General features: G+C 38.4%; 1 protein-coding gene across 2 annotated transcripts; it reads left to right on the top strand.

Annotated features, from left to right (window-relative positions):
- Positions 1–6,933: 6,933 nt before the first annotated feature.
- Positions 6,934–15,944, top strand: sdsl (serine dehydratase-like). 2 transcript variants are annotated; one of them, XM_078289375.1, is made up of 10 exons: positions 6,934–7,062; positions 8,235–8,258; positions 8,556–8,708; positions 8,879–8,915; positions 9,363–9,502; positions 9,707–9,795; positions 10,391–10,624; positions 11,744–11,874; positions 13,607–13,693; positions 15,502–15,944. In XM_078289375.1, the coding sequence occupies exons 3-10, from the start codon at positions 8,562–8,564 to the stop codon at positions 15,603–15,605; spliced, it is 969 nt and encodes a 322-aa protein (XP_078145501.1). In that variant the 5' UTR covers positions 6,934–7,062; positions 8,235–8,258; positions 8,556–8,561; the 3' UTR covers positions 15,606–15,944. The 2 variants fall into 2 exon arrangements, with proteins under 2 accessions (XP_078145501.1, XP_071770387.1); XM_071914286.2 differs by lacking the exon at positions 8,235–8,258.
- The last annotated feature ends 1,572 nt before the right edge of the window (positions 15,945–17,516 follow it).

The following is a 17,516-nucleotide window of genomic DNA, read 5'->3' on the forward strand; positions in this document are numbered from 1 at the left end:
CCATTAGGTGATATTATCAGAGAACATAATGTCAATTTCCATAGCTATGCTGATGATACACAATTATACATTTCTGTAGAGCCAAATCATGCAGATGCCTTAAGCTCCCTCACTACTTGTCTATTGGCTATCAATGATTGGATGAACACAAATTTCTTAAAACTGAATGAAGATAAGAGAGAAATACTTTTGGTCGGCCCCAAAGCCAAAAGAGAAGAACTCTCCACAAGACTTGGGAACCTGAATCCCTCGATCAAATCAGAAGTAACAAGCCTGGGTGTTATCTTAGATTCTGATCTAAGTTTTAATTCACATATAAACAAGGTGACCAGAACAGCATTCTTTCATCTTAGAAATATTGCCAAGGTGCGGCCCTTCCTAACCCAGAAAGATGCTGAAAAGCTAACTCACGCGTTTGTTACAAGTAAACTGGACTACTGCAACGCCCTTTTTACCGGCCTCCCAAAAAAGTCTATTGAGAGGCTTCAGCTTATCCAAAACTCTGCAGCTAGGCTTTTAACAAAAACAAGGAAGCGAGAGCATATCACTCCAGTTTTAGCTGCATTGCACTGGCTCCCAGTGTCCTTTAGAATTGATTTTAAAGTTCTTTTACTTGTATACAAAGCTCTTAATGGCTTAGGACCGGCCTACATTACAGAATCCCTGCTGTTCTACATTCCATCAAGAGCCCTCAGGTCTTCTACTGCTGGTTTTTTAGAAGTACAAAACCCCACTCAAAAGAAGATTGGGGATGCAGCCTTTTTTAACTATGCTCCTAAACTGTGGAACACCCTCCCAAAGAATATTAGAGAGGCGGGCTCTGTAAGCATTTTCAAACGACTGCTAAAAACTTATCTTTTCAGCTTTTAAGTAGCCTTCATTTTAACTGTTTCTGTTCAGGATCCCAACAGAGCTGACACGGGCAAGTACGAATTTTCATTGGTCTTGTCCGGGTAATGCTTACTTGCACAAGTGAACACTATATGCGGGGGGGACAGAGCTTTACCCTGTATGATTCTCATCCATCTGTGGATGGTGAGGTTTTTGACCAAGAGGAGAATCTATGATTCTCGTCTGCCTTAGGCAGTGAGATCTGACGTAAATATCGGATCAAGAGTAGAATCAGATGGATTCTCATCCATCTGTGGATGGTGAGGTTTTTGACCAAGAGGAGAATCTATGATTCTCGTCTGCCTGAGGCAGTGAGATCTGACGTAAATATCGGATCAAGAGTAGAATCAGGAAGGACAGGGGAAAAGTAAATTAAAGAAAAACATATGGGTTCACTCACAATGTGCATCTAAAAGCGGGAGTATTTGTTGTGTTCTTCTATCTTTCTATTTTACTTGATTTGATTCTTTTAATGCAATGCATCTTGCTTGTTCTTTTATATGAATTTTATCTTTTTATCTGTCTTTTATCTGCCTTTTATTGATGTAAAGCACTTTGAGCTGCATGTTGTGTATGAAAGGTGCTATACAAATAAAGGTTATTATTATTATTATTATTATTATTATGTCAACAATATGGCCGCAGCGACCGTGATGACGCTAATCGAATACTATCTATAAGTTCTCTATCTCCATATATAGCCAGAGGATTGGTGCAGTCTCATTACTCTTTCACGCCTGAAAGCCCGCTGATCGTGTAGCCTGTATATTAGACGCACCATTGTATCAACTTTTTTATTGTCACCTTGGAAACTAGTCAAGACTTCTCACTTTACATCTACCTTTGATTAGGCGTAAGATTTAGTCTCAGATGTAGCACTACGCCTAGATGGTGCAACAGGTATTAATTCTACGTAGTGCTTAAGGCGCATTTTACGTCCAGCCTAGTCTTACGACCGGGTGTACGTCCAGCTGGTGCAACCGGCCCCAGGTCTTTGGACCACAAGGTTGTGAGTTCAAGTCCCTGATAAACTGTGACTTTTTTGAAGTTTCATGAAAAGTAAATCAACACTAAATCACAGAGTGTAGAAAACTCAAGGCAGGTGTTTGACATCATCTGTCAATGGCAAAATACCTGAATGGCATCACTGATTGGGGTGTGGCCAGACCTTTCAACCCATAGAGAGCAGTGCAGCAGTGGCTGTCTGGCCCATGTGATTTAGTATTGTTTTATTCGTTAATGGAGAGTATTACAATGTTTTATAAAGTGATTAGCGCTGTCAATCATAGGCTGCAGTATCACAATACTTCCTTATACTCCCTTAGTTATTTTCCCCTCTGTATCCCTGTAACAGGAGATTAGCTCATTAGGTAAAGTGTCTGCCTCTCATGTGGAAAGTTGTGGGTTCAAATCCAGGCTTGTCCTTTCTGAAGTCATTAGTTGTCAAGAACAGGCGGTATGTGTTCCAATATAAAGTCTGGCCATTGTGAATAACTTCAATAATGTGGTTGCAATGAAATGATGAACTTGACAGAAGTCACGGGCCAACACAAAAGCCGGTGATAGACTGCAGGTTTGATCTTCACAACATGTCAGTTTTTGTGTGTCTTTCTGCCTTCTGTAATGCTTTGTCTATCTGTCTGTCTTATCAAATTGTGCTTGGACCCCTCAATCGCCGCTTGCGGCTATATTTATTACATTTTTTACACATGTTCTAGGATGTTGTCCATGCATGTCGATCCATGAAATTTGGTCATTATTGATTAAAGTGGGTGTGGCTTATTGCATAATACTCAAATATTCATAGGTATTAAAGTCACAACTTCAAAAATTCATAAAAAATCAACCGTTTGTCCTAGAGAGCTGAAATTTTCAGGACATGTCGGCTGAAGTGAGATAAATGTTTCGTATACTGGTACCTACCCCCGATTCTGAAGTCGCCCCCCTCTGTTTATAGCAAAAACTGATTGTGATCCCACCGTACGTTACAGAAAAAAAACATTATTTTTGAAATCAGCATACCTTAATTAGTAAGGAGACAAAAAGTTGTAATTATATCTTGAAAACTGAGCGTATGGTAAATCGCAATGTCTAGCTGCAAATAGTTTGATAAATTGATAATGTGATATGTTCAAGATAGTTTGATCAAACTTTATCAAACTAAAGACAAATGATGTCTGGACTCTCAAGATCATATCGGCAAAGCCATGTTTAAATTATGTAGCGCACTGATACAGTTAAAATACTCTTTCTAAGGCTCGAAATACAGGTTGGACATTCTCGTAACTTGGCCCTACTTTTTTTGTGCTCCCTCCATGTCCCCCAGTGTACTCAGTAGCCTAATGGTTAATGAATAGGTCTACCATACAAAAGATTATGAGTTCAAATTCCGTGGCTGACACTAGTTCTTCTCAGCAGAAAACTTGTGATTTGGAAAGTTTTCCCTGTTTGTAGGTTCGCCCTATGTTTGCAGTAGATAATTATAAATCAGTTAGCAGAGAATAGTATTGCAGGTTACCATTTTGACAAATTGAGTTCAATTTAATTGTAAACCTTTTTCATTGCTTCCTCTGTTCAAGCAGATTCAGTGGCAATGTCCAAGAATGGACATTAGACAAAAAAAAGATCTCTAAAATGCACTGGCTTTTCAAACCGTGCTCTCTTAAAGTCATACTGTGAGAAACGCAAAAGTAGTGTCATTCCCTCACTGGCTCAGTGGGTATGTCAAGTGTCTTTGGAGGCAACAAAATTCAGTTCCTTTAACAGCTCTAACTTTGAAGCCAGGGTCAACCAAGGCACTGAAAAAGCCAGAAGGTCAGTACTGTGTGATGTAGGAAGTACAGTACCCTTTATATCACTGCTATTCAAATAATTTTAGCAAACAATTTTACATTCTGGCCAATTACTTTCCATCCATCCAGATTAACTTGACAGAAGTCACGGTCCAACACAAAAGCTGGTGTTAGACTGCATGTCCGAAATTCACAACGTCAGTTTTTGTGTGTGTCTTTCTACCTTCTGTAATGTTTTGTCTATCTGTCTGTCTCATCAAATTGTGCTTGGACCCCTCAATCGCTATATTCTTCTTCTTCTTCTTCTTCTTCTTCTTCTTCTTCTTCTTCTTCTTCTTCTTCTTCTTCTTCCTACAAGGAAATCTGTCTTCCCATGCATGAAAATAAACCAAACTTTGCACATAAGTCCAGCCCCATGCCAAACTTCCTCAACTGGCTTTGGGGGTCAATAGTCCTGATGGTGGCACTACAGCAACTGTAGCGGCTATCGTAAAAAGTTTATTAGCCACTGAGAGGCTAAGTAGGGGAGGCTATCTGTCCGACTCGTTGGCTCCAATCAAACACCTTGACTCCGCGGCTGAGTTTTGAATGTTTATTTTGTGCAGTCCGTAGCATCAAACAATCCGGTATGCATACTTGAAACAATGCCGGTTTTGGTATAGAAACAAAGCGTAAAACGTACGGTCAACAGAAAATAAGGACTCCCCACTCACCCCCTCTCTGCCTAACCAGACTGACTAACAAACAGGTGATATCTTTTCGCTACCAACACCCCCCCCCCCCCACGTCATGCCCCAAATTACCGTAAGTGACGGTGAAGCAGTGTGAGCACAACACAAACGCATACATGGCTCCTACAGCAACCATCTAAAGTTTAAAACTTTGAAAATTCATAACAAATCAGTCGTACATGCTATGGCTTTTCAAGTTTCACCAAAATGTAGGCCCAAGTGAGCAGAAATGTTCAGATGCTTCAAGTTGGCAGGAATTATGAAGTCCATCACTCTGTTTTTCTCAAAAACAATCCAGCCAGATTTTTGAATTATCAAAAATTGAGCCCACAGTACATCAAAAAGTTTTACTGTGAACAGTACTGTAAACAGCTACTGCAAATTCTCGCTAAATAAATCTCCAATGTTCATGAAAATAAATGACAAAATTTTCCAGTCATGGTAGATAAAGTGTATTAAATTTCAGAATTTTATCTCAAAAACTGAATTTTTGATAGTATTTTGAATTCTGCCCTCATGTAAACTATTGCAGTCAATGGAAATAGAGCATCTTTAAACATCAGTTTTTGGCTTATGGAGCAATCAATCTTTGTTAAAATAACATACAAACATCTCTATGTTGTCTAGAGAGAACACAAATTCTCAGACTTTTATCTTGAATGCTGAATTTTTGACACTAGTTTGAAATCTGCCTTTACATGCATGGACAGCTGTTATTGGGCGCCCTGGTGGTTGGCTAAGTCATAGTGTGAAGCCACCGCATATTTCCCTGCTTCTCAGGTAGCTCAACTCAATAGGGACTTGCCATTGGTGGCAAAGATTGTGAGTTTGAGTCCCAGGTGATGCAGTATGCATATGCTTATGCCTAATCATACATTTTGCTGTGTGAATTAGAGACGCATGATTTCAAAGATATTTTAATGATAATTATGGGCTGGACTGTTCTGCTGACGGACTCTCATGTATTTGTCATTTGTCTTCTTCCTCTTCCTCTTTTTCCTCTTCCTCCTCCTCTTCTTCCCCTTCCTCCTCTTCTTCTTCTTCTTCTTCCTCTTCCTCCTCAAAATGCCCGGCCCCGACTCACCGCTGCACAGCAGCTATAATTGAAATTGAATTTGAAACCTATATTTCAAAGCAGATAATGGACTCCCAAATAAGATTTTAGGGAATGTGAGATTGCATGTCACACCCACTATTCTATTTAGTTTGCACATGGTAATTATCCCTCTACTTAACCTGTTTTTAAGCTTTTAAAAATCTAATAATGCCCTACTGATTATTCTTAAGTTTATGTGCTGCTTTTAAGTCAAATCATTTAAGAGAAATTGATTAGTATGTGGCAACAGTTTTAAATTGACTGAGACAGGATTGCGGTTTCATGTTTTTTGTCTTTAGCCCTGGGAAAAGTCCCTGTGCCTGTCCCACCACAGCTGCTTGATCTGGTCCCATCCTGGGCCTCTCAGCAGAGATCAACATCATTGCAACATGGTATGGAATTTGAATCATTTGCTCCACTAGTGACGCATCATTAAGCTTTCTATTTTATAATGTGCTGTGGATGCTGTGGGTTCATAACAGACTGTTTATGTTTATTTTGTCCCATTGTTTTAGATCCATCAGTCATATCTCCACCTTCTGTCCAGACTCCAGCCTCCATCCCTCCACCCTCTCCCCAGACTCCAGCCTCCATCCCTCCACCCTCTCCCCAGACTCCAGCCTCCGTCCTTCCCTCCTCTGCCCAGACTCCAGCCTCCGTCCTTCCATCCTCTCCCCAGACTCCAGCCTCCGTCCCTCCCTCCTCTGCCCAGACTCCAGCCTCCATCCCTCCCTCCTCTGCTCAGACTCCAGCCTCTTTTGTCATTCATAAGACTGTGAGCTTGACCAATCACAGGGCAGGATTTGTCCCTATTAAATGGCTGCCTTACATCTTTGATGCCTGGGACAGGCCATGTTGATGGTAGAGTAGGATTGTAGGACTGTAGGATTATGAAATTCATATTTATATCATGGCTCATATCACGGCTGAGCCCACTGGGCGTTAATATTTCCAAATAAAATGATTCTTGTCCTATTGCAAATGTAATGTTGTTGTCTTTCCATGACTTTTCTGACAGTATTTGGACATGAAATGCCGCTGTTGATGGAGATGTGAGGGGAAAAAAAGCTGGACTTGGAAAGTTCAACTCCTGTCTGCTGTCAAAGTCGTTTTTTTCTGTTTTTCCTTTTTTCTTGAATTTATTTACTAGTAGGCTATTATTTTTTTTAATTTTTTATTTATCATTTTACTTTCCAAATGAAATTATTCTTCCCCGATTGCAAATGCAGACTAATGAAAAAAAAAAAAAAACTGGACTTGGAAACTTCAACTCCTGTCTGCTGTCAGTATAATCTATTCCTCATTTTCAATTTGGTACATGTTTTATTCTAAAAACGGCAAAGCGTTGTCATTACAGCTTTTATTTTGAAAGTTATAATCGGAAGTGCCAGTGTTTTATTCTGGCTAGCTCGACACTAGCCATTCTGCTACATTCTACTGTCATGTACGCTACAGTGTAAAGTAGCCTAAAAATACGGTCCATTCTGTATTTACTCGACCAGTTCATCATTTGATGGCCAGAGACGCACTCAACAAGACATTTTATTCAAATGTAAGTCAACATTTAATACCTTAAAATTCCATGTTTCACGATGACAGTGATGTACATTACAATAACAAGATATGTAAACATTAAAATTACGTTTTGCCTATGAAGCATATGGATTTGCAGCGTTTCTGTTGTTGCCTGTTGAGTACAACGAATCACCATTTACAGTTGTTCTGACTTGGTCAACCAGCTTGATGAACACACTTAGGTTTATTTCAGGACAAAGGTTATGTTGAGGATTACAGCAGCCCCGATTCGATTCTGTTCTCTTGCATGGAGAAACCGTCACGCCAAACTCCACTTAAAAGTCAGTTTGATGTAGGACATAGGTAACGTAAGATCTTTTATGTATTGTTAGGAACCACTCTTCAATTCTGCACACATTGAATACACCAAGCAGCGCCTATTTTAATAAAATGTCAACTTTTATAACGGGTTCGTCTGTTATTCCCACAATCTTCTTCCACCAAAATACATTTTGGAGGGCTGTAGCGAGCAGTGTTGAACCTATTCTAAAAGTTGATATCTATTGAAATAAACTGCTGCTTGGTGGATTATTTATATGCCGAATGTACCAGAAGCATGTTTTTTTTGGCATGTTAAGGACCCTTTGATAAGATTTAGCCCTAATAAGATAAGGTGATAAGGTTCTTGTTGTTAGTCATATAGGATTACATAACTGTGATGTGGTTCCTCAACCATGGTCCAGAGTCTGCAGGTTTTGCTGTGCTGTAGTGTTTGGTTGGAATGAAAACCTGCATAATGGACCCTGTAACAAGAGTAGTTTTTGCTGGCTGTTGTTTTATTTTTATAAATTAAGCAACACAGAGATACTTTGTGCTGTAAAAGCAGAATGAAGAGGAGAAAACGTGTCAGGCATGTTTTAATGCATTTATTAAAAACAAATGTGTGACAACTAAAAGTTAAACAAAGAGTGAAATTAGAAACAAAAAAATACTAACTATTCACATAACATGCCAAACAACATAATAAAATATATCACTTTAACCTTGGGTTGGGCAATGTGGACAAAATTCATAACATGCTAATCATATCTCTCTCTCTCTCTCTCTCTCTATATATATATATATATATATGTATATATATATATATATATATATATATATATATATATATATATATACTAATACAATTATATGTAAATAAACAAATAGATGGTCAGTCCATTGAATTGCATGGTAAGTATGACAACATTTTTCTCAGTAATATTCCCTAATTTGTTTCAGATCTCATTTTGCAAGAGATTTTAATTAGTATTTGCTTTTTATCATTAATTTAGACAATAACTTGATATCATTACTTTATGATATTATTCTACTGTCAGTTGATAAACTTTAATATCGAATAGGCCTACCCTATTTTAACCATCAGTAGCTGATGGTCCCTAAACGTCGCATTTCTCAAATTGGGTATTACAGTAAATTCCCATATTTTAACCATTTTGTTGCCTTGTTCACTTGCACTTTACCATTCAGTGAACCATGCTGGAGCATTTCCACCTGAATACGCCTCTGCTGGAGAGCCTCAGCATGTCCAAGCGGGCTGGAACCGCCGTCTACCTGAAGATGGAGAGCTCTCAGCCCTCCGGCTCCTTCAAGATCCGCGGGATTGGACACCTGTGCCAGCAGGTAGGACCATAGATTTTTTCATGTGTCGTTGTGTTTTACCTTTATAAAAGTCAATCCAAAAATGACTGACTTGCTCATATGAAGGAATCATGAACCTCAAGCCAAAATAAAGCTGTAGTCAGTAGTTTTTCATCAATACACAAATCCAGTAAGTCTCCTCCAATCTGCAGGTTGCCAAACAGTCTAAAGGAGTTGTCTGCTCTTCAGGTGACATACACAGCACACTAAAATGCACAATACACTACAATATGCTACAAGTGAATATCAATTATGTCATAGTTTTATTATATCTGTTGTAACATCTCTATTTAATGTGTTATTGTCCCATTTAAGGTAGGTCAGTGGTTTGCGAAGACTGGGTCACAAATTGTAGAGAGATTACAATGGGCCCCAAATTATTCATAACTAACTTTTTGTTTTGGTCCCATGTTCCTGTAGCATCTAATATAATAGATTATGTAATATTAGTCCCACTTTAGTCCCACTATATTTAGATAGAAAACTAGTTATTCAGTGTCTAGATTACATTGTAGAGAGCAAATAGGCAAGTGACCCTTTATTGAACATCTACTTTTTCTCACCTGATGGTTGAGTATCAACATTGGACAATCCAAATAAAGTGTTATCTTATGTTATCCCATAATGTGTTTCTAGGTGGTAATGCAGGTATGGCTGCAGCCTATGTAGCCAGAAAAATGGGTTTACCAGCCACCATTGTAGTTCCCTCCTCCTCCCCTCAGCTGGTGGTTCAGAAACTCCAGGATCAAGGAGCTACTGTCAAGATTAAAGGCAAGGTGAGGGATAATGTTATATACTATTGGTCACTTTGGGCTGTTTTTATTCATCACTTTGTGGCACAGAGATCAGATCTTGTCTAACCATGGCTGTGCAAACAGAAAATCTGTTTTTGATTCCTTGCTTTAGGAAAAAAGATGCGAGAAGATCATGTCTTGGGCACAAGGGATTAAAAGTCAAATCATATTCTTCTTTTTGTGTAGGTGTGGGATGATGCCAATGCTGAGGCTCTCAGACTGGTAGAGACTGAAGGACTAACCTATGTTCCTCCATTTGACCACCCACTGCTATGGTAGACAGACAGACAGACAGACACACACACACATACACACACTCACTGCTGATACTAAATCTGAGTGCCAAAATTGAAGTAGCCCACCTATCTGATCCATCACTTATACTGAACAATATATAATAACTTAGACCACGAGTTTGGTGTCATTGTTCACAAATGATTGAGATGTAATCCATTTTCACTCTATTAGAGATTAAACACCATTCAAAGGATGAAAAAGGCAGAAGATTAAGTTTGATTTGCTTTGATTTCTACCAGGGTGGAAAGAGTGTCAAAATATCCTGCTGAAGAACAACTACTGTCACTTTACAGAAATTTGTCTTGACTTAAGTAGAAGTAAAAGTACTGGTGTAAAAATCTACTGGTCCTTCAACACGATTACAATTGACCAGGTTCTGCTGGAATGATTTAAACTGTAGCAAAGTACAATAACAAAGTAAGAGTGAGTGCAATTCGACTTCCACCCTTGCGTGTTCATCTTCATCACCAAAAGACACATCCAAACCCTCCCTCTGTCTCTCTCTCTCTCTCTCTCTCTCTCCACACACACACCACACACACACACACACACACACACACACACACACCCCAGGCAGGGCCATGCCAGTGTGATCACAGAGGTTGCGGCCTCCATGGGTCCCAGTGTGAAGCCCGGAGCTGTCCTGGTGTCTGTGGGGGGAGGAGGGCTCCTCTGCGGGGTCGCCCAGGGCCTGAAGGACGTGGGCTGGACGGACGTACCCATCGTCGCCATGGAGACTGTGGGGGCCGACTGTTTGAATGCCGCGTTGAAGGCGGGGAGGGTGGTCACCTTGGATGATATCACCAGGTCAGAGGTTAAAGGAATTATAATGTTTTTCTTTCTTTCCTGCTTTCTTCCATACTTGATCATATATTATATACAATTATTTGTTAAATTTACACCAGAAGTGGACTGATGACAATTTTTCAGAACTAATATGAGTATTTTATTAAGTAGATCAGACGGAACAAGTACCGATCTAAGTACTACACAATTTACAGTCATTCATGCCGTCAAATATTATGAAACAATTACAGGAACAAGTGCATCAATTATGCAAATATATTCATTTAATCAAATTATTAATTATACACAGAGCATTGTATACCCATCCTCAAACAAGTATATCTGCCAACAAACTGTTTAAAACAGTTAACAGTTTAACAGTTAACAGTCTATTCAGAATAGGTTAACAGATTAGAACAGTTTATTCAGAATAGGTTAACAGATTAGAACAGTCAGATTAGAACAGTTTATTCAGAATAGGTTAACAGATTAGAACAGTTTATTCAGAATAGCTAAACACATTACAACAGTTTATTCAGAATAGGTTAACAGATTAGAACAGTTTATTCAGAATAGGTTAACAGATTAGAACAGTTTATTCAGAATAGCTAAACACATTACAACAGTTTATTCAGAATAGGTTAACAGATTAGAACAGTTTATTCAGAATAGGTAAACAAATTAAAACAGTTTATTCAGAATAGGTTAACAGATTAAAACAGTTTATTCAGAATTGGTAAACAAATTAAAACAGTTTATTCAGAATAAGTTAACAGATTAAAACAGTTTATTCAGAATAGTTAGCATATTAGCAAATATAATAGCGTATTCAAGGCTCTTCTAAATAATAACTGCTATGCCTGCAAACTTCACAAATCAGCAGCATTTCAGCATTTTCATGTGTGAGGAGCCGTTTTTCCTCCCAACAGAAAAGGTTTTATAATGCACCAAAGCACATGCCATTAAAGTATTGATATCTGGACAGCTTCATTTTGCTGATCCAAATATGAGTACATGGAAGCTGCATTGGCACCGAACCCGATACTACAGACACTGGCTAAAACTGTCTTGATGCTACAGCATTGTGCAGTAAGGTGCTGACCTCACCTTCACCTCTTCCTCCAATCCGTTTTTCCACAGTGAGGCTAAATGTCTTGGAGCAAAGACAGTTTGCACAAAAGCATTTGAATACAGCCAGTCCTCTGACCTGATCATCATATCTGAACTGGTCACTGACCAGCAGGCTCTACATGCTGTCGAAACATTCCTAGGTGAGTATGTGTATGTGAGTGTTTGCAAGGGCGGATATTTCATTTCACTGTTGGGGGGGACAATAAACAGAAAAATTTCTCAAGAGCAATTCCTGAAGGGGACACCAAAGGTGCCGCCAAAAGTACTGTTGTATTAAATGTATATAGAGGTCCATTATGAAACATTTCCATAAGCACTTCATTCCTTTCTTATTAAGATTTTATCAAATTGCCTTTGATATTACTGGGGTCTTTTTACTTGGCGTTTCGGTGCACTGAAAAATGATCGGATGTCTGTTTTTGAACTAAAGCTAATATATGCCTAATTAGATTTAGTTTTCCCGAAAAAGCAGATCTCTAATGTTTTGCTGTCAATGTGTAAAAGTCCAGAACGCTATGAAGCCTGCCAGAAACTTACTTATATTTTAACATAATGTTTGTTGTAATTATGTCTTTTTTATTAATTAAGTCTTCATTTATTTCCAAAATTATGAACAAAATAACATAGTGGCAGCCATTTTACATGCAGTAAGAAAAAAATAATATACTTAGAACCTAATTACGTAGGGTAAGTTAATCTTAAATATTATATTATAGAAATATTACTGTTACCATCTACAAAAGATAAAGTATTTTGGTATGAAAACCGGCATTTTAATTTAACCAAGTATCCTGTATCATAAATACATGTCTGGCATTTGTAACAAACCAAACCGCTTGAAAATCGGTCGAAAATTCAGCGAGTTATGATGATTTTAATTGTGGATAGACCTCCTGCCTCCATAGACATACATGCATTAGGAGACGCGGCTGCTCCGTACCAACACGTTGACGCACAAGATTCAACCGCGAGGTAATGGAGCCAACAAAATGTAGTCTGGTTACAATTGTGAATGTGTTTTATTCTATTGAGTGGTAGAAGTAAAGAAAAATGTCTGACACATCCTTTGTTTTAAGTTAACCTTTGCAAAGTAGCTTCTTACTGGAGGTCTGCCACCACTGACACACTTCCAGAGATCCTCCACAGACACTCGTACCGAGGGCTAATGTGTGTGTGGGGGGGTTCGGGGAGGCAGGTAGGCAGTGGACCAAACCACTGTGAGGCGTATGAGGGGGGGACGCAATCTTTCGAAACTTAAAAACGCATTGTTTTGCGTCTATAATTAGCACAAGTGCTTTCAATGCATATTATTATATTATTTAAAATTATATAGTTATGTTTACAATGATATATTGAGGGGGACAACTCTCTGTTAGTCCCAGGAAGGGGGGGTCCGGACCCCCCTGTCCCCCCCGTAATTTCCGCCCCTGAGTGTTTGCATGCTTGAGAGTGCGGTGTTGTTTTTTAAAGAGTAACTAAACCCCAGACCCAAATCTGTGTAAAGCCTGACACCTAGTGGGAAAAAGCATGTTACTGAAATTGCCATCTGCATCTCACCTTCTAGGTGGTGACATCACCTAGCACCAAAGATCAGCCAGTAGCAGATAACAATTTCAGTAACATGTTTTTTCCCATTAGATGTCAGGCTTTACACAGATTTGGGTTTGGGGTTTAGTTACTCTTTAGTCTTAATCTATACGATAAACCTTTATAATGGTTGGGTGGGTCTTTGCCTCCATTTCAACCATTAAAATTTATGTGCACATTGTCGTACAAGTTCCCAAACCTACCTGTTAATCTGTGTCTTCCCTTTAGATGAGTGTGTGCCACTGACCTGTGTGTGTGTGTGTGTGTGTGTGTGTGTTCTCCTAGATGAGGAGCGAGTGTTGGTGGAGTTGGCGTGTGGAGCAGTGCTAGCAGCCGTCTACAGCGGAGTCATATGCAGATTACAGGATGAAGGTAACTGCTCTATTATACAGTCATCACCTTGTTGGCTCTATCCTGTATGTACTAGTAAAGTATGGAAATCCATCTCATGATTACTTACTTGATACGTTCTAGTGTTGTAATTGTCGTAGTAATTGTAGTTGTATTATGTTTAATACCCATCATTTGCTCTATTCTACTTTATATTCTGTTTTCTTTGCTGTATCCCATTACTATTAGCAGCTGCAACAACCCAAATTCCACACTGGGATCATTAAAGAAAGGTTCCCACGGGCCTTGAACATCCTTGAGAGTTTGTGGATTTGAGAAAAATAAAATAAGGCCTTAGAAGCTTTTGAATATGAATGTTTAGCCTTGAAAGTACTTGATTTTTCTTCAAAATATAGCAACCAAATTAATCAATATGCACATACTGAGGAAAACCCTATGATGGATATTGGCATTGATATAGTAGCAATTTCATGTTATTTCACCATGATTTCTTGACTTGATGAGATCATGAGTAAAAAAATTACTCCTCTATGATGTCTAATCTTGACCATTGATGTCTTACCCCCAAAACATGCCAATTTTGAGTCCTTGAATTTCACCAAACAAGACCTTGAAAGTCGTGGAATTTGATGTCTAAGTGAGTGTGGAAACCCTGTTCAAGTTTGTCTCATCTCATCTTAATTTGTCATATGATGGCATAGCTCGATGGCAGAAGTAGTAGGCAGTTTCTCCACAACTACTGGAGTAATTCTTGTAACATAATTTACAACTCTTTTGTCAGCTGTCTGGCCATGTTCGAGACCTGAATAAACTTGTATACAACAGGTAGTTTCAGCCAAGCAATCTGATTGGTCAAAGATGCATCCCAACAATGCTGAGAATTACCATAGCCATGCTTTAATGGCTGCTGTATTAACTGTTGTAACCAGGCAGCTGTTAGCGATCTTTGTTTTCTCCTGTTTTTTATTGTTATGCATGTATATATCTTTGTAGGAAACGTTTCTGACAGTACAGGTGTTGGTAACCGTTGTATAAAAGCCATAATAAGGATGTTCTTAAAGTTGCTATGTTTAGCATTTTTAAACATTAATATATCATTCTCAAATTAACGGTGATACCTTGGTTTTGATCACCATAAACAAATGAGACCATGGTGGAGACGGCTGGTAGCCGCTATCTCATATGCCAGTGGTATTGTTAGTGCTAGTGTTTCTCAAAATTAATACCACATTTCCCATAAAGCCTGTTGCTTCCTGTCACAAAGAGGATTTTGCTTCTTTGGTGAAATATTTTCTGTTTGTCTTTAGAGGGTAAACATGTTGGAAGTGATTTTTCCATCTGCTTTTCACTCCTTCCACCATCTGCTGTTGCCAGAAACTCTGAAAGCTTTAGCTCAGTTTGCTCTGGAAGAACAGCGCCCTCTTCCTGTTTTGTGCCGTAAAGCAATCCAGCAGATTTCCCTCCAAATCTGACCCAGTGGCTCACAATGTAAAATGCAGTCTAGAGGCTGGTAGAGGCTGACAATCTTCTCAGCGATGGTCTTGTTTGTTTACATAATCATACTAATGAACAAAATTTTTGTGGTAATGATTTATTGATGTTTAAATTCTACAATTAGCACCTTTAATTGTAAGTAATAGGTACTTTGGTGATGCCAACAATACACAGCTTTGCCTCATACTTTGACACATCACTGTTGTACCCATAGTCATAGTGATTTTTTGAAACATCGTCAGTCACTTATTATAATGAGGTGAAACTTGTTATTGGTGATCTTGTTGTGGAGATGACAACAAATGCTCAGCTTAATTTACATCCCTCCTTTTTAGGTCGTCTGCCGACTCCCTTAGGCCCCCTGTTGGTGATAGTGTGTGGTGGCAGCAGCATCAACATGGAACAACTTGCTAACCTTAGACATAAACTACACACTTGAACTAGTGTGTGCATGTGTGTGTGTTTTTGTGTATGTGCATGCATGTGGGTCCATAGTATGCATACTTTTCTATGTATGTGAAGAATGTTGGGTTGTAACAGCTCAAAAGGAAAAATCACTGCTTTAATTCCTGGAATGATGGATGGATAGATGAATGAATACATGGATCAATGGAATTAATTTGAAACACTGGAATGAAAAATGATAACAAAATTCTATAGTCTCTTTTATAAGCAAACGTCTTTAGATTGGTCTAATGAATTAAATAATATTCTATATTGAGTTGTATTTCAGTCATTGTGTTGATTCATTTCTAAATTACCTACCTACTTAACTGCTCCCTTACTCACCTGCTGACTTACATACATTATTTCTTGCTTACATACCTGATAACTCATTTCTTAATTTCAGGTTTATTACATACTTACATACTTAGTTTTTGACAGTTCTTTCTTGCCTATACTATTTATCTTCTTTAGACATTGTATCAGTGTTAACTTAACAAGCTAACATGAACCTTGTTGTGCCATGTTAGTTAAGATAGCCAATAGAATGGCTAGCAGACATAGCTAAACTCCTCTTAGTTACAATCTGTGAGAAAAATAAGTACATTTTCTGCTTACTTATGACCAAGTGTTATCTGCAAACACAGTGATGATTTGATAGCTGCCACTCCAATTCCAACGGAAAGTTGTCTTCTTGCCTTCAGTTTTTCACCCAGTCCTCTCAAGTCAGCAGTCAAAAAGAACCTGAAGTGCCTGATACATAGTTTTTTTACACTACATGAACATCACATGTAGTATCTGAATAACTTACCTGCTTAGCATCTTACCTACATAGGCTACCTCTTACTTATAGGCTATTTACCAGTTTACTTACTTACCTACCAACTTAATTACTTTTTAACCTTTTTACTTCCCTGCCTAATTTATGTATTATTTTATTACTTGCATAGCTGCCTACTTGCTCACCCACATCTCCTTACTGACTTACTTACCTATTTTTGTGCCTATATACTTATTTAGGCTACTTTTCACTTACTTAACCATTTACTAACCTGATTATATTCCTTCGTATTTAGTAATCTGAATATGCTGGTTGAAAACTCAGCTTTTCAAGAAGCACCTCTCGTCACCCTCTCGTCACTGAATCATATCACTTCTCACTCTAATACGCTCTTATCTCAGATTTTTTTTAAATGAAGAAAAATACTTCTCTCTTGTTAAGTCTTATTGCTCTTATTTCTTCTTCCTTACATGATCATTCCAGGGTTACAGGTATATTGTCAAGTAGTTCTAACCTTTCCACTCCTTACTATTGGTTGCTTGTAATGGTGATGATCTAGGAATTGAAGTTTATTTTAATGTTGCACTGTGTCACTCTGGATAATGCATAAAATGTAAAAATGCAATAAAATTTCTTAGAAAACTCCTCTTATAAAATCCTCCAGTTATAAATTGTTATTAAAGTCATTAAGTGTGAATGTGTGTAAACTGCAAATTGCTGAAAAGGAGCATGCATACTCAGCTAGACATGAATGAGAGATATATGGCATACTAAGTACCATACTAAATAATACACTAATCATTAAAACCAACACAGATTGCTCTCCTACAATCTCTGTTCAGGTCTGTGTAAGTGAGTAAGTGGCACCTACTCAACTCACTATTAAGTGTTATCATTCACTTACTAGGTTTCCCCACATGGTGGTGTCATGGTCCACGCTTCTATACAATATATATTTAATATACTGTACATTCATTGAGGCTGGGCCAGATATTGAACATTTGATGGAAATAAGCTTTTCCTGCTTCCAACCACATTTTTGAAAAATCATTGATGTGATCGTATGCTTCCACTCTCAAATTAATAGGACTGTGGGGCAGCTCTGACAGTCTAAGGCATAACAAA

This window comes from Centroberyx gerrardi, chromosome 17, assembly GCF_048128805.1.
Source record: "Centroberyx gerrardi isolate f3 chromosome 17, fCenGer3.hap1.cur.20231027, whole genome shotgun sequence".
NCBI classification, from domain to species: Eukaryota; Metazoa; Chordata; class Actinopteri; order Beryciformes; family Berycidae; genus Centroberyx; species Centroberyx gerrardi.

Excerpts from the sequence above, each read along its gene's own strand:
- sdsl (XM_078289375.1), top strand. The coding sequence starts at position 8,562 with ATGCTGGAGCATTTCCACCTGAATACGCCTCTGCTGGAGAGCCTCAGC. Across the intron at positions 8,709-8,878 it reads TTGGACACCTGTGCCAGCAG|GTTGCCAAACAGTCTAAAGG; the intron begins GTAGGACCATAG and ends TCCAATCTGCAG. Across the intron at positions 11,875-13,606 it reads TGCTGTCGAAACATTCCTAG|ATGAGGAGCGAGTGTTGGTG; the intron begins GTGAGTATGTGT and ends GTGTTCTCCTAG.